Here is a 26,192-nt window from a genome sequence, read left to right as displayed (position 1 = left end):
TTTGGCTTTTTTTATCCTAACATCCTTCTTATATATCAAGTTTAAGTGGTCTATTGCATGTTCCTTAGTGTGTAAATATTAATTTATGGGTCTGTGGGAGTCTAGCAATGATGCAAGTAACTGTAACCATATGGATATATACATTCCACATGTATATATTCCATAGCTTGTGGAAGCCCTGAGGGATACTTTAATCTTGTTTCTGGCCTTCAAGATTTTCTTTGGTTCTGTTTGGGAAGGCTTGATTTTACCCCCACCCCTAACCCCTCATTTTATGTAGAGAGGTTCCTTGTTACCTGAGTATTTACTATCCAAACCCCTATAATTACAAGGTTTATTCTTTGTTCAGTATAAGGATTGGTTTATGATGCAGTTATAACCCAACTATGTTTAATGTAAATAAGATGAAGTAAGCATATTTTTAATAAATATTTAGTTGCATTTTTAAAGATAAAGCCCAATCTAATCTTCTACCACAATTTACTGTGGAATTGACATTTTATAATATACAATAAATAAACATATTGATCTTGTGTTCATTGGAAGAATCCTGACAAATGTATACATCTGTGTAACTATTATCCAAATCAAGATTTAGAACCTTTTCATTATGGTAGAAGGATCCCTTGTATCCCTTTCCAGTCATTTCCCCACCCCAAACCTAAAGGCAACTGCCTCTTGACTTCTATCATAGTAGTTTTGCCCAATTTTTTAAAAAAACTTCTATCACAATCTAGTTTTCATACAAATGAAATATAAATATGTATTCTTTTATTTCCTGCTACTTTTCATTCAGCGTGGATGATAATCATTGATGTTGTTGAGTTTGTTACTAGTCGGTTTCTTTTTATTGCTGAGTAGTATTCCATTGAATATTATAATGTCTTAATCCATTTTCCTCATGAGCATTTGGATTGTTTCCACTTTGTGACTATTCTGAATGAGGCTGCTATGATAATTTGTGTAAAGATCTTTGTGTGGACACGTTTTGATATTTTTTCGGTATATACCTAGGAATGGAATTGCTGGGTCATATGGTAAATGTAATTAAACTTTATAAGAAAGTACAGATCTTTTTCCAAAGTGAACACACCATTTTACTCTCACAAGAAGTGTATGAAAGTTTCAGTTCACATTATTGCCAGCATTTCATGTTGTTAATCTTTTTGATTTTAGCCATTCTACTGAATGTGAAATGAATCTCATGTAGTTTTATTTTGCCTTTTCTTAATTACTAATGTAGAGTTTATTTTCATGTGTGTAATGGCTGTTTATATGTTTTCTTTTGTAAAGTTTCTGTTCATATCTTTTGCCCAGTTACTGGGTTATTTGTCCTTTTGTTGATATATGAGTTCTATAATCTCATTGTTGTCACATATATAGACTGTATTTTCTTTAAGTTCGTGGCTTGCCTACTCATTTTCTTAATGATATCTTTTAATAAGCAGAAAATTTTAAATTTTGTAATAGCCCAAATCATTACCTTTTTTCTTTTGGTGGTTAGTGCTTTTTTGTCTTGTATAAGAAGTGTTTGTCTATCACAAGGTTATCAAGTTATTCTCTGTTTTCTTCTAAAAGCTTTATGGTTCTGGGTTTGATGTTTAGGTATATCGTTTCATCACAGATTTTATGTATGGAGTGGTGAAACTCAAGTTTCCTATTTTTTCAGTTGAATATGCAGTTGTGGCATCATTTGTAAGACTTCCCTTTGAATTGACTTAATCCTTGTTTTCATTTTCTTAAAATGGAGTTGTGGACATAGCTAACCAATAAAAATCTACCATTGGTCATAAGTTGGTGCTGTGTCACAGATAAATTGACATTCTTAAGTTTGATATAGTGAGTTTTTAAACTGTATTTACTTTGCCCCTTTGCCTGTAGTGAAAGTAATTACTTAGATGAAAGTAAATATTTTTATGTTCCTTGAAAATATTTTTTTTAACAGACATTATCTGTTATCCTTCCTATGGATGAAGGAAATTATTAAGAAAATAGTTTAATAAATTCTTGGGTAGCACATTTTAGAGGTTTGGAAGGGATGTATAATTGTAAAGGTCATTTCAGAAGTATATGCCTGTTATATGTAAGGGTTATTTTCAGAAGTGTTTTTTTTTTCCCAGTGGCTTTGAATTTGTGGGGGAAGGGAAGTAACAGTCTAGAGGGTTTTATTAAACATGTAGCTTTATTTTTTCATACCCAATGATTATACGACTGGTCAAATTTTGATTAGCAGTTACATTTTCTGATTAATGGAGGGTAGCAGCATTATTATGTATTAAACTTCTAATTAAACTTTTTCCTTTACAGGATGAAAGCTCCTCTTCTAATCTCTGTGTAGAAGATCTTCAGAAAAATAAAGATTCAAATAGTAAAATTAAAGATAGATTATCTCAAACAGTTAGGCAAAATACTAAATTCTTTTTTGACCCAGTTCGGAAATGTAATGGACAGCCAGTACCCTTTCAGCAACCAAAACACTTCACAGGAGGAGTGATGCGATGGTACCAAGTGGAAGGCATGGAATGGCTTAGGGTAATGAATCCTCAATTTTAATACAAGATATTGGTTCATTTCTATATGATAACCTATTAATATGATGTAACACAACTTGAGTTGTTCCTTCTTTGTTTCACTATTATATATAAAACAAACATTTCTGTGTAAATACTTATTTTCTAACTTACTTACCCAGAGTAAATTTTTGAAAGTGAAAAATTATCTTATTCAAGGCTATCAACATTTTTATGGCTTTGATAACTGACTTCCCACAAGTGTTATTATAACTTACAGTGTGAATATGTCAGTCTCATCATAATTATCATCTTTGGGTTAAAAGAAGAAATAAACTTACTGCTGATTCAATAGGTGTTTATGTCAGCATTTAAATACAGTGTATATTATTTTTGTCCAGATGCTTTGGGAAAATGGAATTAATGGCATTTTAGCAGATGAAATGGGATTGGGAAAGACAGTTCAATGCATTGCTACAATTGCATTGATGATTCAGAGAGGAGTACCTGGACCTTTTCTCGTCTGTGGCCCTTTGTCTACACTTCCTAACTGGATGGCTGAATTCCAAAGATTTACACCAGAAGTAAGACATGTTTCCTTTTATTAAATATATTATCATTACAAATGTTTTATTGTTTTGTTGCCTGAATTAAGTTATAGATCTCTTAACTAAAATTATGTTGACTTCTGTGTAGCACTATATCTTATTTGACTTATCTTTCAATCTCAGCAATACCTTCTCTAAGTTTATATAGAATAAACTAAGTTTCTATAGTAATCTCAGACATCTTGCCTAAAACATCCCTGGGTGGTTTTTAGTGCCTTGAATAATTTGACTCACCTGAGATAGACCTGGGTAGAATTTATTTTTTAATTCTGTTCATCCTTATTATGGTGTTTTCCTTCCATACCTATGCGTTTTAGCTACATCATTGCATTATGAGAAGTATATATTCCAAAAATAACTTCGCCATCTCTCTCACCTTACACTCAATTTGGTTTTATGGCTTTTTTATCCTCCCATAGTAGCCCAATAATTTATTAGAATTGATTGACTCATTTTGCTATAGAAATATAGAACTAAAGTTAAGTTAAATTATATTTTTTCTCTCAGAAATGATTAACTTTATATTTTACAAATTGTTGTTATTTACATTTTGTTCTAAAGTTTGTTATAAATCAATATAAAATCTTTCAGATTCCTACTATGTTATATCATGGGACCCAGCAAGAACGTCGAAAATTGGTAAAGCATATTCACAAACTGAAAGGGACATTGCAGATTCATCCTGTGGTGATCACTTCATTTGAGATAGCCATGAGAGACCGAAATGCATTACAGGTATGAATGGTCTTATTGGATTCTTTGTAATCCATAAATCACATTTTTCTTAACTTATAACACTTTGTCACCATCCAGTAGCATTTGTTTATTTACTTATTTTTTCTGATGGAAGTAATAGATTGCATTGTGCATATTCCTTTAGAACCTGGAGGTTTATATTAACAGAAAGATTGATGGGCTTCCCTGGTGGCACAGTGGTTAAGAATCTGCCTGTCGGGCTTCCCTGGTGGCGCAGTGGTTGAGAATCCGCCTGCCAATGCAGGGGACACGGGTTCGAGCCCTGGTCTGGGAAGATCCCACATGCTGCGGAGCAACTGGGCCCGTGAGCCACAACTACTGAACCTGCGCGTCTGGAGCCTGTGCTCCACAACAGGAGAGGCCGCGATAGTGAGAGGCCCGCGCACCGCGATGAAGAGTGGCCCCCGCTCGCCGCAGCTGGGGAAGGCCCTCGCACAGAGACAAAGACCCAACACAGCCAAAAATAAATAAATTAATTAATAATTTAAAAAAAAAAAAAAAAAGAATCTGCCTGTCAATGCAGGGGACACGGGTTCGAGCTCTGGTCCGGGAAGATCCCACATGATGGGGAGCAACTAAGCCCGTGCGCCACAACTACTGAGCCTGCACTCTAGGACCCGTAAGTGACAACTACTGAACCCGTATGCCACAAGTACTGAAGCCCACGTGCCTAAAGCCGTGCTCTGCAACAAGAGAAGCCACGGCAGTGAGAAGCGCATTCACCACAACGAAGAGTAGCCCCTGCTTGCTGCAACTAGAGAAAGCCCACACTCAGCAATGAAGACCCAATGCAGCCAAAATAAATAAAATAAATAAATTATAAAAAGAAAAAGAACGATTGAGATGAAGGTTGTAGTCTCTAACAAGAAAATTAAAGCCTTTGGTACTTTAATCTATAGCCATGACACCATTTTATTTATTCATTTATTTTTTATTTTTTAATTTTAAAATTAAAAATTTTTTCCTTGTTTTCTTTTTTTTTAAAATTAATTAATTAATTAATTAATTTGCTGTGTTGGGTCTTCGTTGCTGCGAGTGGGCTTTCTCTAGTTGTGGTGAGCGGGGGCTACTCTTCGTTGCGGTGCGCAGGCTTCTCATTGTCGTGGCTTCTCTTGTTGCAGAGCACGGGCTCTAGGCACACAGGCTTCAGTAGTTGTGGCATGTGGGCTCAGTAGTTGTGGCTTGTGGGAACTAGAGCACAGGCTCAGTAGTTGTGGCACACGGGCTTAGCTGCTCTGCGGCATGTGGGATGTTCCCGGACCAGGGCTTGAACACGTGTCTCCTGCATTGGCAGGTGTATTCTTAACCACTGCGCCACCAGGGAAGCCCTCCTTGTTTTCTTTTTCTAATTTAATTTAATTTACTTTAATTTAGTTTTTTGGGCTGCACCGCACGGCATGCAGGATCCTGGTTCCCCGGTCGGGGAGCGAACCCGTGCCCCCTGCAGTGGAAGCGCAGAGTCCTAACCACTGTACCACCAGGGAATTCCCTCCACAACACCATTTTAGAATCAGCCAGACATAGACCTAATCTGTGAATGTATTACAGATGTCTCTGACAAGTGCTTTAAGTATATAGAACTTATCCATTTAATTTTAATTAAATAGTGGAATATATGAAGACAAGTTATTTTTTACTATCTTATGGATCTACTATGGCATAACATTCCCATATCTGTTTTTCTTTGTGTTGTAGCTAGTTATTTATTAGTGCCCAAGTTATTGTAATGCAATTGGAAAATGGACTTCTCATTGCCTCTCTCAGTTCATTTTTTGGTGTTTTGAACTTCTTCCTCACTGCTCCACGTATTTCACATACAGTTCTTTACTGCTTTGTTTGACTCTGACCAGTACAGTTGACCCTTGAACAACATGGGGGTTAGGGGCGCCAACCCTATGTGCAGTAGAAAGTTTGCATGTATTTTATAGTGGGCCCTCCATATCCACAGTTCCGGATCTGGATTCAACCACTCGTGAATCATGTAGTACATACGTAGTATTTACTATTGAAAAAATCTGCATATGAGTGGACCTGTGCATTTCAAACTTGTGTTGCTCAAGATTCAACTGTATATCAGATTTTACTTGTGTGCTGGTAGAACTTTGGAATGTGGTTTGCAGTTATTTCTTCACAGTAAAAGTAATACATATTGCATGTAGGAAAAAGTAGTGTACAGAAAGACCTGAAAGCACTTGTAATTCTACCTGAGAATTACTACTGCTGTGTTATATAACTATTGTTAGCATATAGGTATAATTTATAAATATGGTAATACTTTATGTTGCTTATTGAAACACCTGTTTTCTACTAAATAATATAACATGAATATCTTCTAATTATTTTGATTACCATAGCCAGACCATATTGAAACACTAAGCTTCCTTGTCAATTCCATTTGCCAGTGGCTAGAATTTTTGTAATTTTCCCTTTCACTGAATTTTTGTTATTATTTCAAGGATCCTAGCTTTAGGGGTTGATGGCATTGGGGGTACAGGACTCCTATTCCTGAGTGGCAGCAGAAGTAAATGAGTCCATTTACTACTTCATTTATCAGATTCCTCACCATTTCTGTTGCATTGGGTTTTCTCTTTTGCTTATTCATTTATGAAGGATGTTGTATATTTTGTTTCATTTTGTTAAGGTAAATATAGTGAGAGATTATTCAGCCTATCTGATTTGTTTGCCTTATCAGAAAAAGAGTTCCAAGTTTTTTATTAAAGAAGTCATAATATTATTTTAAAATTTTCTTTTCATTTTGCTATGAATGTATAAAGTAAAATGCAAAAGATGGCCCATTTCATACTCTTCCCCCAATTTGCCAATCCCATTATCCAAGATACCTACAGTTGCCAGTTTGGTACTTATATTTCCCAGAAATATTGCATATTTCTGTATTTTTACACAGTAAAACAGAGGAACTTAAGTTTGCTTAATCAAAATAAAAGAGCACAGATATTAAAGATGAGAAATTAAAACAATTTTCATGACAACTTAATGAAAGTAAATGGTTAGCTTTCTGTGAAGATATAAATTACCAAAATTAGCTCCAGAAGAAAGGAAAAACCTAAACAAACCAATAACTATGTAAGAAGTTGAGAACACCATCAGATAAAAAAAAGAGTGTCAATCTCAGATGTGGGCTTCAAGAATGAAAATTCTAACGATATTTAATGTTTCAGAGCATATAGAACTAATAAAGTCCTTCAGTTCTTTTTTTAGGACTGCAAGATAACACTAAAACTTGACAGAGCATTAGAAAGGAAAACTACAGACTGCTTTGACTAAAGAATGTGAATGGAGAGATCTGAAATATATAACAGCAGGTGGACTTTATTAGTTCAGGACCAAGTGAGGTCTATTTCAGCAACACAAGTATATATCAGTTTTAGGAAATTAACTCATTCTCTTAGTAGATCAGAGGAAAACATGATCATCTCAATAGGTATAGAAATACCATTTGATAAAATCGAACATCCATTCCTAATAAAGAGGTTTTATCTTTAAAATTGCTTTTAGGAAAAATTGTGAGATCATCATATAAAAAGTTTCCCCTGAATTCCTTTTCTAGAATTGCTACTGGAAATACTTAATAGTAGATGAAGGACACAGGATTAAGAACATGAAGTGCCGCCTAATCAGGGAATTAAAACGATTCAATGCGGATAATAAGCTTCTTTTGACTGGTACTCCTTTGCAAAACAACTTATCAGAGCTTTGGTCATTGCTGAACTTTTTGTTGCCAGATGTATTTGATGACTTGAAAAGGTAGGTAAGCGGTTATTTAATTATTTCCTATGTTTTTCTAACTGTCTCAAAATCTGTGCTCATAGTTAAAATTAATTTCTGTCTTCTAGGTAGCTGGATTAAAGTGATAGCTTTTGGCCAGTTCTTTGGGGTATATATGTTCTGCTCTTTTTATTTTATTTTTTTCCAGTTTTATTGAGAAATAATTGACATATCACTGTACAAGTTTAAGATGTACAGTATGACGGTTTGATTTATATGTATTGTGAAGTGATTACCACAGTAGGTTTAGTTAACATCCATTATCTCAAATAGATAAAATGAAAAGAAAAAGTTTTTCTCCTTGTGATGAGAACTCTTAGGATCTACTCTTAACAACTTTCCTATATGTTGTACATTACATCCCTGGTCTTTATTTACTTTATAACTGGAAGTTTGTACGTTTTAACCACCTTCCTCCAATTCCCCTTCCCCCAAAAAGTATGTTCTACTTTTGACACAAATTATGAGAGGAGGTAAATAAAAGATTATCTAAAAGCTTTTATTGCATTGATTAATTAGAGACAAACTGTTTTATGCTGCCTTAAAAAAAATTTTTTTTTTTTTTTTGGCCACACTGCACGGCTTGTGGGATCTTAACTCCCCAACCAGGGATCGAACCTGGGCCCACAGCAGTGAAAGCCCCAAATGTCTTAACCACTGGACTGCCAGGGAATTCCCTGCCTTAACATATTTTTATAAAGCTTCTTATTGTCTTAACTTTGTGAAACACTTTCAGGTGTATTTTTCTCATTATCTTCTCACAAACAAGAGATAGAGAGGTTGAAGGGATAGGGGTTGATACATCCCCTGTCTCACACATAAGAAAACCCAAGTGTCAAGTTATTAAAAATATAACTAGTTAATGCCAGAGTCAAAAATATAACCAGGGTCTCCCAGTTTCACCCTCATGCTTTTTACTCTAGAAACTGTTTGAATCTTAGCTTATATAATAAAAATCAAAATATAAACATAGTTTTCAGAAAATCATTAGTATACTCAGAACGGAAGAGTAAATAATCTTACCAGACATTAAAAATAATTAACATAGAAGTATCAAAATCAGGAGGGCAAAATAATTGATTTATACTTACTTTGGCATCAGTGAAGGAAGAACGTTAATTTTATATGGGAGAATAACTTTTAATGTTTTATCTGGAGAATGTATTCCACCTCTGGTGACCAGATATTAGCCCAAGGCCAGGCTGTCTTAAGGAACATTTATTAAAAGGCAAGATTTCCAGGTCCTATGCATTTCCACTGAGTTAGAACACTGAGGGAGGAGCTGGGAATCTGAATTTATAAAATGTGCCTGAGCTGTTGAAATTTTGGGAATATCTGATGTAACTACTGCATTAATGTTGTTGGCATTTTTCCCAATTGTATTTACTAACAATATAGTGTTACTTAGTATAGACATGCTTATATTTAATAGCTCATGTTAATAGGGTTTTTTTTTTTTTTTAACATTGTGAAGAACTAAGGATATTAATAGATACCATTATCAGGGTACATATATGTTGAATTTTAAAAACACTGTAGTGGGTCACATTTTTACCTAAAGAGAGAGATCATATGGCCTTGATATTCAGAGATAGTTTTCATTTCTTTAACTTTATTAAAATGTTTCATAAAATGTGTACCTTAGGATGTGAGGGCAATCTGGCTGTGACATCTGTCACCCCACTGATCGCTAGGGTTGATTTGGCTGACCTGGCTGGCTAGGCCAGTGTCCCCTTCCTCCCATGGGACATGTGCATCCCTCCCGAAGCTGCGTGCTTCGTCGTAGAGGACAACATTCCCCAATAGAGGAGGACCTATCTCAAGGTCCATCTGTAGGAGAACATGGGATAGTCACGCTTCCAAGACTCCAGACATATCCTAATGAAGTCTGCCTTTAAAAAAGAGGAAAAAACGGGTACTTTAATGTTTATTTGATGTTCATACTATTGTTAAGATAATATATTTATTGGAATCTAAAAAAAAAATGGTTCTGAAGAACCTAGGGGCAGGACAGGAATAAAGATGCAGATGTAGAGAATGGACTTGAGGGCATGGGGAGTGGAAAGGGTAAGCTGGGACGAAGTGAGAGAGTGGCATGGACATATATACACTACCAAATGTAAAACAGATAGCTAGTGGGAAGCATCCACATAGCACAGGGAGATCAGCTTAGTGCTTTGTGACCAACTAGAGGGGTGGGATAGGGAGGGTGGGAGGGAGACGCAGGAGGGGAGGGGATATGGGGATATATGTATATGTATATGTATAGCTGTTCACTTTGTTATAAAGCAGAAACTAACACACCACTGTATAGCAATTATACTCTGATACAGATGTAAAAAAAAAAAAGATAATATATTTATAAATCAGAAAAAATGTTCCCTTTAAGAAAATATCTGCTTCATAATATACAGATTAATACAAAGTTGAAAATGCAAAACATATATCATGTTAATATAATTGATTTATGTGTTAGGTTAACTTGTAATAATTTTTTTCTTTTACAGCTTTGAATCTTGGTTTGATATCACTAGTCTGTCTGAAACTGCTGAAGATATTATTGCTAAAGAAAGAGAACAGAATGTATTGCATATGCTGCACCAGGTTTTGACTTTTTTCTTATTCTGCTTACTAGAGACTCATAGAATGAAAAAGGAACCCTAGAAATTACCTGTTCATCCCATTGTGGTAGAATTTGAAAAGTGAGCCCCCCTGCCCCCAAATTTAACTTACTCTCCTGCCCTTTTCCCTCCGCTAGGGTCTCATGGCGTTACAGCAGAAGTAAAGTGCTTTTCAAAATTTTGTCCTTTTCACGTATACTCATTTTACCCCTAATGGTTACTGACATGTTTGTCAGCCAAAAATGAAAATTTTTATGGAATGTTTGCCAACAATAGTTGCATAATTTACTTATTTGTATGCTCCATTCTACTGTTTTGTACAAACTCCATCTATCCTATCTATTTTTAAACAAACATAATCTTTCAAAGGTCTCCTAGTTTTCATATTGGGCCTGAAAAGCTTCTCAATTGTGCTTTGACAATTTTATTCAAAATCTTTTTGAAAAAGTTTTTTTGACTTTGAAGTGAGACAGTACAGAAATCAAAGTAAAAATAACACCCCAAATCATACTTCCCCAAATCATTTGCACGTTTTTTCTGATAGTTGCCTGTAGGTATATTTGTGTCTGGGCTGTTGTCTACAGATACTTTTTTCTTAAACTACTGGTAATGTTCTCTCTTTCTCTGGAAAATTAAAGTCTCTCTATGCTTTGCTCTATACCTTTGAGGTATTTAAATACAGAGCCCTAATCTATATGTAAATTAATTACTAATTTAAAGGTAAGCCTATAAAGGATATAAAATGATTTTTTTTAAGTTGATTTTCTTTTAAAAACCTAAGCAGTTTAATAATGATATAATTACCTATTGCTTCTCTGTTTTATAAATGTGGAAATCTCTTGTCATCACAGCTGATGAAGGAGAGTAGTTTTAAGTCTGAAGTTTTAGAACTTATAGAAGGAAACTTTTCATGCCTACTTTTCTGGGTCAGTTGATCTTTTGGTTTTCTACTAATTCGAAACCTCACTTTTAAAAACTGGGGGCTATAACTTTATCCTTAAGAAGTACAGATACCACCTTCTTATTTCTGCTTTTTAAAATATTCAAGTTATACTAGAATTTTTGAAAAATTAATAAGTTGTAAAATGTTACAGATAAACACTATGAGTTTGTCATGTGGTGGTTTTTGGTCTGGAAAATTTCAAGGAAATATTTTATATCACCTTTTGAGATGTGATAGTTTTATATAGGAAGAAAAGAGGAAGAAGGGGTAAAGGGGTATTTTGGGAGAGTATTCCTTGAAAATACAAAAATGTTTAATGTTTATATATGTTTATTCATGTTTAAATTATAGATTTTAACACCTTTCTTATTGAGAAGACTAAAATCTGATGTTGCCCTTGAAGTTCCTCCTAAACGAGAAGTAGTTGTTTATGCACCACTTTCAAAGAAACAAGAGATCTTTTACACAGCCATTGTGAACCGTACAATTGCAAACATGTTTGGATCCAGCGAGGTAGAGTGTGGATTTGAAATAACCTACCTGTAAATGACAGTTGGCATAGAAAATTTCATGGTTGATTTCAGTCTTATATAAGGCTCATCACCTGTTTTCATGACTTGTTGAGGGTGAATTTCTAACTGGAATATAAGGCATAAGGCCAATAGCAAAAATTGTCTCCTAGTAATTCTGTGGTCCTACTAAAGTTCAAGTGATGGTTCCTGCATTAATTGCTTTATAGTCATCTGAAATACTGTCTGGGGATGGACTTGGAAATACATTTGAACAAGCACACAATATACTAAGGGCTTGCCAACTAGACCAGTCACCCCAAATACACAATCCTTTTACAGGAGGTTGTTGGTAGCCAAAAAATTTAATAAAATCCTCTATTTGAAAGAAATATCTTTTTTAGTTACCCACCATATTACAAGAAATTGAATTGGAATGTGATTATCTTATAACTGAAGATTAGGAGACTCTTAAATCTTGTTCAGATGTCCAGATTTTTGACTATTTGCCATGGACCTGTGTATTTCTTTACAAAGTATTTATGATTATGCATTTCTGTTTTTGTACAACCATTAGACTGTTATCCCATTTTCATTTTAATTAAAGGGAATCTCTGGCTTTTTAACTGTTAGAAAATTAAAGTAATTGCCTGTTGGGAGGAATTTCATTGCAGTATTATACCAATCCAAAGAAATACCCTCTGTAGTGCAGATATATGGAGCCTCATTTCAGCCCAAAGCTATTAAATTCCTTTATATAAGTTCAGAAGTTTTATCCATCCTTAATTTTTTCCATTGAGATATGAATGCAGTAACTCTGATTCCAGATATTGTCATCAGTGTTAATAAAACAATTAAATTTCACAGGATAAAATTTACATTTGGCTATAGTTTATGGATCTTTGATTTTGTGCCTTTGGAAATTACTAAACTTGATGATGACAGACAAAATTATTTTTTTCTTTATATGTTAAAACATTTTGTACATAAAAATATTATACCCCACTTTGTGTGTGTGTATAGAATTTAATAAGAGTATAGCTTTTTTTTTAACATCTTTTTTTTTTTTTAACATCTTTATTGGAGTATAATTGCTTTACAAAGGTGTGTTAGTTTCTGCTGTATAACAAAGTGAATCAGCTATATGTATACATATATCCCTATATCCCCTCCCTCTTGGGTCTCCCTCCCACCCCCCCACCCCACCCCTCCCCTCTAGGTGGTCACAAAGCACCAAGCTGATCTCCCTGTGCTATGCAGCTGCTTCCCACTAGCTATCTGTTTTACATTTGGTAGTGTATATATGTCAATGCTACTCTCTCACTTCGTCCCAGATTACCCTTCCCCCAACCCCCATGTCCTCAAGTCCATTCTCTATATCTGCGTCTTTATTCCTGTCCTGCTCCTGGGTTCATCAGAACTTTTTTTTTTTTTAGATTCCATATACATGTGTGTTAGCATATGGTATTTGTTTTTCTCTTTCTGACTTACTTTACTCTGTGTGACAGACTCTAGGTCCATCCACCTCACTACAAATAACTAAGAGTATAGCTTTTTAAAAAGATATTTCTTTAATTTATTGTTTTAGAAGGAAACAGTAGAGCTGAGTCCCACTGGACGACCAAAACGGCGAACGAGAAAGTCAATAGATTACAGCAAAATAGATGATTTCCCTAATGAATTGGAAAAACTCATCAGCCAAATACAGCCAGAGGTAGACCGAGAAAGGTGTGAGTTTAAAAATAAATTTAAGTATTCTTTAAACTGTGATTTTTTTTTTTCTTTTTTTTTTTTAATGTCTCATATTCATGGATTATATATTTTGTGCAGAGCTGTTGTGGAAACAAATATCCCTATAGAATCTGAAGTTAATCTGAAGCTGCAGAATATAATGATGCTACTTCGTAAGTGCTGTAATCATCCATATTTGATTGAGTACCCTATAGACCCGGTCACTCAAGAGTTTAAGGTGAATACTATTTAATAATATACTGTTTTGATTTCTGTAACTTTTTATTTTGGGTGAAAGTCATTTTTTTAATTATTATTATTACTTACAGTAAATACTGTTATGTTTGTCTTATGAAGATTGTCTTCCTCCCCCCAAATTCAGAGAACTTTATGAATGTTAGAATAAAGGTGGTTTTCTATATGTAAGCTAACTAATATTTTTATTTATATATTTTATGTAAACAGCTAGGAATCCTCCTAAATTTAGAGTGATATTGGAAATATAACTTTTTAAGTAACACAGTTGATTTCCACTCTGTGTTTTAGTTGCTGTCTATTTTGGAGATTGTTGTCACCTTTTCAGTATTCCTTTTAATTAGTATTCAGCTTGTCAAAATCAGTCTGGCTGCTCATTGCTTAAATCTCAACAAATAGCCACAGAAGAGAGCAAAAAGTTATGTTGATTTGTGGGCTTTCAGATTAAATGAATGAAACTGCTTTCTTAGGCAGTTGATGGAAAAACAACCTAGTAGTAAAGGAAATCAGTTCTCAGTAACCCTCAGTAACCCTGTTTTGTACTAGTTTACAGCAGGGTTCCTTACCCTTGTCAATATTGACATTTTGGGCCAGATAATTCTTTGTTAAGGAAGTGCTGTCTTGTGGACTATAGGCCATTTGTCCAGCATCTCTAGCCTCTAGCCACTAGATGCCAAAATATTTCCCTCCCCCAGTTGTGTCAACCTAAAGTATCTTCCAGGCACTGCCAAATATACCCTGGGGGTGGAGGGCAAAATTGCCCCTATTTGAGACCAACTGCTTTAAAGCTTTTCATTGAGTAAGGAAGAAGATAATCTCTGAAGGTAATTAATATTCACCAGAAGGTTAAAAATTTCATCTTGGATACTTAGGTTGCTTATAAGCTCTTATACTTTCTTTAATTTCTACTGAGAATTTTAGCAGTAATTTTCATACGCATTTGGTTGAAAGTGTACTCAGTTATAAAGAATAAACCTCAACATTAAGTAAGTTTGAATTTAATGTTCTGTTATACAAAATTTTGGGGAGAGGGGTGGGGAGGATAGATTACACACTTAAACCGAATTTTGTTTTTTGTGAAATCATTGGTTTAAATTGTAGAGTATGTCTTTCCTTGAGTATGTCTTTCCTTTTCCTTTTTTATCTTCTGATTAAAAAGGTCAAATAACAAGGTCAATTTAAAAAGTTTTATAGGGACTTACTTGTCATTGAAAATTAAACTGTTAACATGGTTTTTATTTTGACAAAAACAGATTATTAGCAGTTGTTGTGACAATTTTTTTTTCCTTTCTTTGCCCACTTTTAAGATTGATGAAGAGTTGGTAACAAATTCTGGGAAATTCTTAATTTTGGATCGAATGCTGCCAGAACTAAAAACCAGAGGTCATAAGGTATGGTACTTTTGATTGGATTTTTGGTTGTTTAATTATTCTTCATTCATCAGTATAGATACTAAGATATATTTAAATTTCAGGTGCTGCTTTTTTCACAAATGACAAGAATGTTGGACATTTTGATGGATTACTGTCACTTTAGAAATTTCAACTTTAGCAGGCTTGATGGATCCATGTCTTATTCAGAGAGAGAAAAAAATGTAAGACTGCTTATGTCATACATACTTAATTCTTTTTTGTAACTCCTGTCTTGATTTCTGAAGTAATGTTCAAAACTGACCTGGGGACTTCCCTGGCGGTCCAGTTGTTAAGACTCCGTGCTTCCACTGCAGGTTCGATTGGGGAACTAAGATCCCACATCCCGCATGGCACGGCCAAAAAAAAAAAAGGACCTACATCCTAGGGCCTCTGGTTTATGGCCACAACCTGGGCAATAGGCATGATCATGATTTTTTGTTTCATGGGAGTTGAGTCTGATAATTTTATCTCTTTCCACCAAATTGGTCATTTTCAACTTTATGGCTGCTGTGGCTTTCAGTATTTATTTATCCCACATCAAAAGTCCTATGGATGCTTAAGAACTCACACCCAGCTTGAAGAATGCTGGCTTATTATATCCCTTGGGACACCACTGCCCTCCCCCTTCCTTTGCTGGTAAACAAACGGTTATAAGATAGCTGATTAATATGCAGCTCTATATCCACATTCCAGGCAGGAATAGTTTCTTTCTTTCTTACTTCCTTATGTTTACATCCCTTTTGCTTTTAGATGCACAGCTTCAACACAGATCCAGATGTGTTTATCTTTTTAGTGAGTACACGAGCTGGTGGTCTGGGCATTAATTTGACTGCAGCAGATACTGTTATCATTTATGATAGTGATTGGGTAAGTTGGAAGTGTAGCAATATACTGATTATATTTCCATTCTGAATTTTTAATCTTTCGTTGTACACTTTGTAATTTCATTTTTCTGTTTTGAAAAGGTATCTACTTTAAGATGAAAATCATTTCTTTGTCCAGTGTGTAAAGACTTGAACGTACTTTATCACTGAAGTCACTCTAGAAGTCTAAATTGAGTTAAGGCACTTAAACAGTACCTTAACTCAATTTTAATCAATCTTTTTAAACAAAGATTCTGATTGGATCATGCTCATTGACTTTACCCACATAGTATGGGTTTAAATAATTTTAACCTTAAACTGTTAAATGTTATTTTTCTTTTTAACTTTAAGAACCCCCAGTCTGATCTTCAGGCCCAGGATAGATGTCATAGAATTGGTCAGACAAAGCCAGTTGTTGTATATCGTCTTGTTACAGCAAATACTATTGATCAGAAAATTGTGGAAAGAGCAGCTGCTAAAAGAAAACTGGAAAAGTTGATCATCCACAAAAGTAAATAACATTTTGTAGTACTTTTTTTGCTTAAGTTGTCTATTGTGTGTTGTGAATTTTTGTTATTGTTACTTTCTTTATAAAATAAATCAGTGCAGGATTTAAATAGGCAGTGGGGAATTTGGAGCTGTGAAGACCTAAGCTGGGTTGGTGTGACCATAGACATAATGAAAAATACTAGCGTCTAAAATGAGGAACAATGGGGCAGTGAAGAGTATCAAGTATACTTTTATAGTGCCATATCTTAAACTGTCATGGGGATTGACATGATGTTACTGATTATTCTTTTTTTCATTAAAAAAAAGAAACTTTTTGTTGAAGTATAGTTGATTTCTAGTATTAGTTTCAGGTGTACAACATAGTGATTCACAATTTTTATAGCTTATACTCCATTTAAAGTTATTAAAAAATAATGACTGGGGCTTCCCTGGTGGCGTAGTGGTTGAGAATCTGCCTGCCAATGCAGGGGACACGGATTCGAGCCCTGGTCTGGGAAGATCCCACATGCCGCGGAGCAACTGGGCCCGTAAGCCACAACTACTGGGCCTGTGCGTCTGGAGCCTGTGCTCCGCAACAAGAGAGGCCGCGATAGTGAGAGGCCCGCGCACCGCGATGAAGAGTGGCCCCAGCTTGCCACAACTAGAGAAAGCCCTCGCACAGAAACAAAGACCCAACACAGCCATAAATAAATTTTTAAAAAATTATTAAAAAAAAATAATGACTGTATTTTTATAAAGTCATTATCTGTGCTGTACAAAATCTCCTTGCTTATTTATTTTATACATAGCAGTTTATATCTCTTAATCCTCTACCCCTACCTTGCCCTCACTTCTCCCCACTAACCACTAGTTTTTTTTCTATATCTCTGAGTCTGTTTTGTTATTCATCTGTTTTATTTTTTAGATTCCACATATAAGTGATAACATACAGTATTTGTCTTTCTCTGTCTGACTTATTTCACTAAGCTTAATAACCTCTAGGTTCATGCACGTTTCAAATGGCAGAATTTCATTCTTTTTTATGATGAATAATATTCCATTTTGTATTTCTCTTTAATCATTCATCTTTACCCATTCATCTGTTGATGGACACTTAGGTTGTTTCCGTATCTTGGCTATCGTAAATAATGCTGCTGTGAACATTGGGATGCATGTATCTTTTCAAATTATTATTTTTGTTTTCTTTGGATATATACCCAGGAGTGGAATTGCTGGATCATATGGTAGTTCTGTTTTTAGTTTTTTTGAGGAACCTTCATACTGTTTTCCCACCATTCCCACCAACAGCATACTAGGGTTCCCTTTTCTCCACATTGTTGCCAACACTTGTTATTTGTAGACTTTTTGATGATAGCCATTCTGACAGGTGTGAAGTGATATCTCATTGTGGTTTTGATTTGTATTTCTCTGATGAATAGCGATATTGAGCATCTTCATGTGCCTGTTGGCCATCTATAGATGTTCTTTGGAAAAATGTCTATTCAGGTCTGCCAGTTTTTTAATCAGTTGTTTGGGGTTTTTTGATATTGAGTTGTATGAGCTGTTTATAATATTTTGGATATTAACCCCTATCAGACATAGAGTTTGCAAATAGTTTTTCCCATTCAGTAGGTTGCCGTCTCATTTTATTGATGGTTTCCTTACTGTGCAAAACATTTATGTCTGACTAGGTTCCATTTGTTTATTTTTTTTGCTTTTGTTTCCCTTGCCTGAGGAGACAGATCTAAAAAATACTGCTAGGACCAATGTCAAAGAATATATTGCCTATAGTTTCTTGTAGGAGTTTTATGGTTTCAGGTCTTAGTTTAGGTCTTTAATTCATTTTGAGTTTATTTTTGTTTATGGTGTGAGAAAATGTGCTAGTTTCATTCTTTTATATGTAGCTATCCAGTTTTTTGAAGAGACTGTCTTTTCTTCATTGTATGTTTTTGCCTACTTTTCATAGATTATTTGAACATAAGTGCTTTGGGTTTATTTCTGTGCTCTCTATTCTGTTCCATTGATCTATGTGTGTGTGTTTGTGCAAGTACCATGCTGTTTTGATTACTGTAGCTTTGTAGCATAGTCTGAAGTCAGGGAGCATGATTCCTCCAGCTTTGGTCTTTTTTCTCAAGATTGCTTTTGTTTTGGAGAGGTCTTTTGTGGTTCCATACAAATGTTGGGATTACTTGTCCAGTTTTGTGAAAAATGCCATGGGTATTTTGGTAGAGATTGCATGAAATCTGTAGATTGCTTTGGGTAGTATGGACATTTTAACAATATTAATTCTTCCAATGCTTCTTTCACCTTGTTGGTTAAGTTTACTCTTAGATATTTCATTCTTGATGCGATTGTTTTTTTACTTCTGCTTTCTGATAGTTTATTATTAGTGTATAGAAATGCAACAGATTTCTGTATATTAATTAATCTTGTATCCTGCAGCTTTGCTGAATTCATTTATTAGCTCTAACAGTTTTTTGTGGAGACTTTAGTTTTTTCTTGATACAGTATTGTGTCATCTGCAAATAGTGATAGTTGTACTTCTTCCCTTCCAATTTGGATGCCTTTTCTTTTTCTTGTCTGACTGCTGAGGCTGGAACTTACCATACTGTGTAAATAGAAGTGATGAGAGTAGCCATCCTTGTCTTGCTCCTGATTTTCTAGGAAAAGCTTTCAGCTTTTCACTGTTGAGTATGATGTTATTGTTAATGTTTATCCTTTTTTTAAAATAAATTTATTTATTTTATTTATTTGTTTTTGGCTGCGTTGGGTCTTCGTTGCTGTGCGTGGGGTCTTTGTTGCTGTGCGTGGGCTTTCTCTAGTTGCGGCGAGCAAGGGCTACTCTTTGTTGCGGTGCACAGGCTTCTCGTTGCGGAGCACAGGCTCTAGGCGCGCGGGCTTCAGTAGTTGTGGCTCGCGGGCTCTAGAGCACAGGCACAGTAGTTGTGGCGTATGGGCTTAGTTGCTCCACGGCATGTGGGATCTTCCCAGACCAGGGCTCGAACCCGTGTCCCCTGCATTGGCAGGTGGATTCTTAGCCACTGCACCATCAGGGAAGCCCCTACTGTTTATTCTTTTTTTTTTTTTTTTTTTTTTTATTATTTATTTATAAATTTATTTATTTTATTTATTTTTGGCTGCGTTGGGTCTTCGTTGCTGCATGTGGGCTTTCTCTAGTTGCAGCGAGCGGGGCTACTCTTCCTTGCGGTGCGCGGGCTTCTCATTGCGGTGGCTTCTCTTGCTGCGGAGCACGGGCTCTAGGTGCGTGGGCTTCAGTAGTTGCAGCACACGGGCTCAGTAGTTGTGGCTCACGGGCTCTAGAGCACAGGCTCAGTAGTTGTGGCGCACGGGCTTAGTTGCTCCGCGGTATGTGGGATCTTCCCGGACCAGGGCTCAAACCCATGTCCCCTGCATTGGCAGGTGGATTCTTAACCACTGCGCCACCAGGGAAGCCCCCTACTGTTTATTCTTGATAAGAGATTTGTGTGCCAAAATGCTTTAAGAAAACTTCTAAGCCTCTTCTTGCAAGTAAAATATATTAAATATTAGAATATTAAAGGTATATTGGGGCTTCCCTGGTGGCGCAGTGGTTGAGAGTCTGCCTGCCAATGCAGGGGACACGGGTTCGAGCCCTGGTCTGGGAAGATCCCACATGCCGCGGAGCAACTGGGCCCATGAGCCACAACTACTGAGCCTGAGCGTCTGGAGCCTGTGCTCCGCAACAAGAGAGGCCGCGATAGTGAGAGGCCTGCGCACCGCGATGAAGAGTGGCCCCCACTCGCCGCAACTGGAGAAAGCCCTCACACAGAAACAAAGACCCAACACAGCCAAAAATAAAAATAATAAATAAATAATAAATAAATAATTTTTTAAAAAAAGGTATATTGAAGTAGTGCTACAATAAAATCTGTTTACTTTGTTGAACCCACTATTTCAAAAATATTTGACTCCAGTATGCCCTTTTCATAGTTTCAATAACAGAATATTAAAAACACAGTATTTTTTTTTTTTTAATCTAGATAAGATTCTGAGGATAGGGAAAGTGAAGTGGGTGAGGCATTGGCATTTTATGTTCTGTTCCCTGATATTCCTTGGAGTTCTGCTTTTATTTATTCAATATAAAATTCTGTTGGATAAATGGCTTGATGGCTGCCATAAGAAAAGTTGAAAATCATCTTATATAAGTTTTGAAGCCTAGAAAAATCATAATAATGTTGAAAATTGCTATCAATTTATTTTATGCTACTTTTCTACTTGCAAATACTTTCTCCAGTATATCTCATTTTGAGGGAAATTGTGGATTAGGCTTTAGACCTCTTTAATTTGATTTGATGGAGCATTCAGATTGTAGTTAGAATTTCCATTGGAGGAAAAAGGAACTTGGTCCTAATAAGATGTTGTGCAAATTAAAAATTTTTCACCTGTGCTGCTTTTAGGGACTTGAATTATGAAATAAATTCTGTTTTGTTTTGAATCTGGTTTAAATTAGGTACGGTTTATAGTTTTATTTTCCCAAGTTTTACTTTTAGTAATTTTAGAGATTAATTTCAGAGAACAATTTGAAAGGAATTTTTAAAATGCTGACAATGTTTTATTGAGGTATAATATACATACAGTAAAATTCCCAGCTAAGTGTACAGCTTGATGTCTATAACAAATGTATATACTCAATTAATTATTATCCAGATCGAGGTAGTGAACATTTCCAACATCCGAGAAAGTTTCCCTTTCTAGTCATTTCCGAGGCTCCCTTCCCCTCACTAGAAGGCAACCACTATTCCAATTTTTGTCATATAGGTTAGTTTTTCCTTCAACTTTATACCTGGATTCACTTGTATGTATTCTTTTTTTTGCCTAGCTACTTATATTCTACATAATATTTTGAGATTCATCTATGTTGTGTGTGTTAGAAGTCTGCAGTTTAAACAAAAAAAATGCTGAATAATTCATCCATTCTTTTGTTGATTGATGTTTGAATTGTTTACAGATTTTGGTTCTTATGCATAAGCTCCTCTTATACAAATATTTATGGACATATGTATGTATTTGTTCTTGGTCTTAGAGTGGGTGTATGTTTACCTATAGACAACTACCAAACTTTTCCCCAACCATTTTACACTCCCACCAGCAAAGTATGATTAATTGCAGTTGCTTTTCTTTTTTTTACCAACACTTGGTTTGTCTGTCCTTTTTAATGTAAGGCATTCTGATAGGTTTGTAATGTACTGTATTTTGGTTTTAAAGGCAATTTTGAGTGTTTTGAATTTCTTGAAAATTTTTTCTAGATCATTTCAAAGGTGGTCAATCTGGATTAAATCAATCTAAGAACTTTTTAGACCCTAAGGAATTAATGGAATTATTAAAATCTAGAGATTATGAAAGGTAAGATTGTTTTAATTTTAGAAAAATATAATGCATAGTTTTGATTTATCATATAGATGTGAGTATCTTGTTTCCTTATAGGGAAGTAAAAGGATCAAGAGAGAAGGTCATTAGTGATAAAGATCATATAGATGTGAATATCTTGTTTCCTTATAGGGAAGTAAAAGGATCAAGAGAGAAGGTCATTAGTGATAAAGATCTGGAGTTGTTGTTAGATCGAAGTGATCTCCTTGGTAAGTATCTCTCATGGTTTTACTTATTATTTTTACAGAAACTTTGAAACATATACATAAGTAGAGAGAATAGTATAATATACCTCTGTGGATAATTCATTCTGCGGTTAATAGTTTACAACATTTAGCCAATTTTATTTCATTGCCATTTTCTTTAATCAGAATGTTAATCTCATGACATTTTAGCCATAGCCACTTTCTTAGGCATCTTCTACTGAGAAGAACATGTTTTTAAACATAGTCACTATGTCATTATTACATTTAAGAGAGTTGGCCCTAAAACCTTAATATCAGCTAATACCCAGTTCATATCCAGATTTCTCCAGTTGTCTCAAATCTTCTTACGGTTGGAATCAGGATCCAAATGTCATTGTTTGCTATATCTCTTTTCTTCTATATCACCCTCCTCACTTTTGTTTTTCCATGCCATCGATTTGTTGGAAAAACTGGGTTATTTGTCCAATAAAATGACCTGCATTCCGGAATTGGCCGACTCCTCCCCCCCCTTACCCATTGTCCTTTTTTTTTTTTAATAAATTTTTTAATTTTTATTTTTATTTATTTTTGGCTGCATTGGGTCTTTGTTGCTGCGCACGGGCTTTCTCTAGTTGCAGCAAGCAGGGGCTACTCTTCGTTGCGGAGCACAGGCTCTAGGCACTCGGGCTCAGTAGTTGTGGCTCGTGGGTTCTAGAGCGCAGGCTCAGTAGTTGTGGCTCACGGGCTTACTTGCTCCGCGGCATGTGGGATCTTCCCAGACCAGGGCTTGAACCCGTGTCCCCTGCGTTGGCAGGCGGATTCTTAACCACTGCGTCACCAAGGAAGTCCAGGAAAAGGATTCTTAAACAGTGTACAAAACTCTCAAACTAAATGAAGAGATTAATAGATTTTATTAATTTAAAGGCTTCTGTAAAAACAAACAATACCGTAAACAGATAAGAGACAAACCACAAATATTTGCAGCACACGGCACACAGGAAATGTTTATCATATATAAATAACTGAATATCAACAAGAAAACTGGACAACTTAAGAGCAGACGATTACCGGGAGAGAAAGAAACAGCCAGCGAACATAAAAAGATGCTTCAATCTCCCTAGAAATCAGAGAATGCAAATTAAAACCAGTAGTGATTTCATTCCAATAGCTATCATATAGACAAAAATGTAAAAGATTTCATATTAGCTATGGGAGTGTATAAAGATATATTTTCATGGTGTTTTGCTTTCCTGCTTTTAAACTAACCGTAATTGGGCTTTTTTTTTTAATATCTCTCAGAACATAATTCAGATTGGCGTTGTTTATTGCTGTGTATCTGTATATCTTAAATACAGCAGAAGTGATTTTGATTAGCAAACTGATGTTTCAGTTTGTTTGTTCCCTGGAGGACAGTTCTAGTTTTAATAAGAGTGTACTTTTTTGCTAAAGTGGCCCACATTTCTGTGGATTTGAAAATTTTGGACAGATGACTCACTTTTCATAAAAACATAGTGGACCTCTCTTTTAAGATTTCTTTTTAAGTTCTTATACTTAAAAAAAAAAAAACTTGTTTATATATTTTTCTCTTAGATCAAATGAATGCCTCAGGACCAATTAAAGAGAAGATGGGGATTTTCAAGATACTAGAAAATTCTGAAGATTCCAGTCCTGAATGTTTGTTTTAAATTGGAGCTAAAAGAATGTCTTTAAAAAGTTCTTGTTTACATCTAGTGATCTGTATTGGTGTTAAAATCCCGATTTTTCACCCTACTTCTTTGATTATATCAGTTTACATAATATAACTTGTACCATTGCATAAGTTTCTGAGCCTTATTAAGAGCAAAGACATATTCATAGTAAGTTTCAGTTAATTTTTCAGACTCGATAGTACTCTTGGGTATAGGCTGATGTGTCTGTCCTTAACCACTGCCAGATTTATACAGTCTTCCTGTGGAAGTTTAATGTCTTTCCCCCACCCTCCTTTTTAGCAGTACAGTTCATGGGCTTTTGGTACTTCAGTTATGGAGTAGGCTTTGGATGGGGGAAAGATTGGGATTATACTGTCTATTGTTTAAATAAGAAATGGTTTGATTTTTAGGGTCTCTTTCTATAAAATAGTTTGCCAAATAAATGTTTGTTATAAGATGATCTCATCAGATTATTTTTTCAGATAAATAATGGCTCAGGTGAAATAATAGCAAAAGTCTTGACTGGCATTGCGATTCAACATTATGGTAACTCTTTCATTCATTAGTACTATACACATATGTCATATAAAGATTTCAGCTGGACCTTGGGTCAATGCAGAGAAGGCTCTGGAAGAAATTATAGGTTCTTGACAAAAGACCAGAAATTGGAAGTGGCAGTGTACCATGCAAACCAAGAACGGAACAAGAGAAAAGGGACCCTGAAAATTTATAGCAGGGAGAGGTTAAAATAAGGCTTAGGAATATAAGTAACACAAGATCCATAACAGAGGAGCAGAATGGGAACCATTTAGGCCCTATATGTATATGAAAACTGAATGCTCCCTGAACCATACATTTTTGTGTAGGTTGTTATTCTTGCTGCCATGTATATTCAAATGTAGATGAGATTCTCTCTGCCTTAGGGTAATGGAACCTAGGACTCAGAAGAAAAACTATTTTGAGAGAATATTCAGCCAAAGGAAAGAATAGACTACAGAGTGGATTTTTTTCAAAGTGGAAATGTTTACCAATTGCTGACAAATCATCATCGTAACCTTAGTTGGTTGCTTAGTAGTCATACTAAGTTTTCCTAATCCATTCTCTTACATTGAGCTCAAATGATTATTTCATGGGTTTATCTCTGTCCTCACATTTCTAATACCTCCTCCCTCTGGCCTTGCTCCCTGTCCACACAGAGAAAATAAAAATGATCAGAAAAGAACTTGGCCACCACTGCATCTGTAAACCTACCAGCATCTGTGCCCATGTATCGTTTACTTTTATGCATATAGTCTGTCCTAGGTAGAGCCAACAGAAAGGCCCCATTTCTTGTTTTACAGGAAACTCCTTGAAAAGTCTGTATTCACTGACTTGTTTCGCTTCCATTTTTTTCCTAAACCCATTCCAGTCAGATTTTTAAAGTCTCCAGTGACCTCTCTCTACGACCTCATTTACTTGATCTTTCAGCAGCATTTCACATAGTTTAATTTCCACTAAACCATTTCTTTAGTTTGCTAGGTTTTCAGCAGACACATTTGCCTGGTTCTTCCTACTTCTCTGGTTCTTTCTCAATCTCCTTTGCTATTTTTTTCTTATGTCTTTGACTCCTTAACATTAGAATCTCCCAAGTGGGCTCCCTTGATGGTCTTGTTGCTTTAAATGCCAACTGTGTATTAAATTAAATGCCAGCTATGTGGTGATGACTCAGGTTTATATCTCCATCCAGAATCTTTCTCCTGAACTCACTTCCAACTGCCTACTTGATATTTTTACTTGGTTGCCTGATAAACGATCCCAAATCTGAACTGTATGAACTTGTTCTCCAGCCCTTTAAGACTGTTACCTCCCATGCAGTTATTTTTCAACTTCTGAAATCTTGTGTTGTCATCTCCTGTGTTTTCTTTTCTGGGAGTTTAATGACTCTTTCATCCTTTTATTGTTATTTTAGTTTAAGGGGCAAGAGGAACAGATGTATTCACTCCATGATACTGAAACAAATGCTCCCTGCTTCATCTGTATAAAAAGGTATTCTCAGACCAGGATTTGTCTTCCCTCACTTGATCAAATTGCCAAGAAAAATACTTCATTAGCTTTATCGTTCGGTGAGTCATTCTTCTGTATTATGAGGCAGTTCCTGAATGTACTGAGAGGTATAGTGAAAGTGGTACTTGAACATTTCCAGGCAAATATGTTTGATGGAATCTTTCACTAATGTCTTAGCAATTGTATTTGATTTTTTAGTCTTAGAACTTTGAAGTAATACTTTATGAAAAGCCTGGAATGCACTAATGTTTATATTCAAAACATTAAATAAGTGCTTCTGGTTTTAAATTCTGTACTCTTACTTCATAAGATTGTTTTGGTTTTGAGTTTTTTAAGTTAATGCTACTTAAGTTTTTATGATTCTATTTGCTGTATTAGTACATCTTC

General features: G+C 35.3%; 1 protein-coding gene across 1 annotated transcript in view; it reads left to right on the top strand.

The window, feature by feature from the left end:
* HELLS (helicase, lymphoid specific) overlaps positions 1-24,214 on the top strand; it is a 39,001-nt gene extending 14,787 nt beyond the window's left edge. Inside the window, exons 8-22 of the mRNA XM_059899251.1 lie at positions 2,308-2,532; positions 2,912-3,094; positions 3,710-3,853; positions 7,443-7,639; positions 10,168-10,264; positions 11,576-11,737; positions 13,322-13,461; positions 13,564-13,702; positions 15,027-15,110; positions 15,194-15,313; positions 15,882-15,998; positions 16,346-16,505; positions 21,769-21,865; positions 22,022-22,098; positions 23,665-24,214. Of these exons, the coding sequence (XP_059755234.1) occupies positions 2,308-2,532; positions 2,912-3,094; positions 3,710-3,853; positions 7,443-7,639; positions 10,168-10,264; positions 11,576-11,737; positions 13,322-13,461; positions 13,564-13,702; positions 15,027-15,110; positions 15,194-15,313; positions 15,882-15,998; positions 16,346-16,505; positions 21,769-21,865; positions 22,022-22,098; positions 23,665-23,759 (2,037 nt within the window). The 3' untranslated portion in view covers positions 23,760-24,214. The remainder of the gene's footprint in view (positions 1-2,307; positions 2,533-2,911; positions 3,095-3,709; positions 3,854-7,442; positions 7,640-10,167; positions 10,265-11,575; positions 11,738-13,321; positions 13,462-13,563; positions 13,703-15,026; positions 15,111-15,193; positions 15,314-15,881; positions 15,999-16,345; positions 16,506-21,768; positions 21,866-22,021; positions 22,099-23,664) is intronic.
* The last annotated feature ends 1,978 nt before the right edge of the window (positions 24,215-26,192 follow it).

The sequence above is a fragment of the Balaenoptera ricei genome, chromosome 16, assembly GCF_028023285.1.
Source record: "Balaenoptera ricei isolate mBalRic1 chromosome 16, mBalRic1.hap2, whole genome shotgun sequence".
In the NCBI taxonomy this organism is placed as follows: domain Eukaryota; kingdom Metazoa; phylum Chordata; class Mammalia; order Artiodactyla; family Balaenopteridae; genus Balaenoptera; species Balaenoptera ricei.
This window is presented reverse-complemented; position numbering and strand designations above follow the sequence as displayed.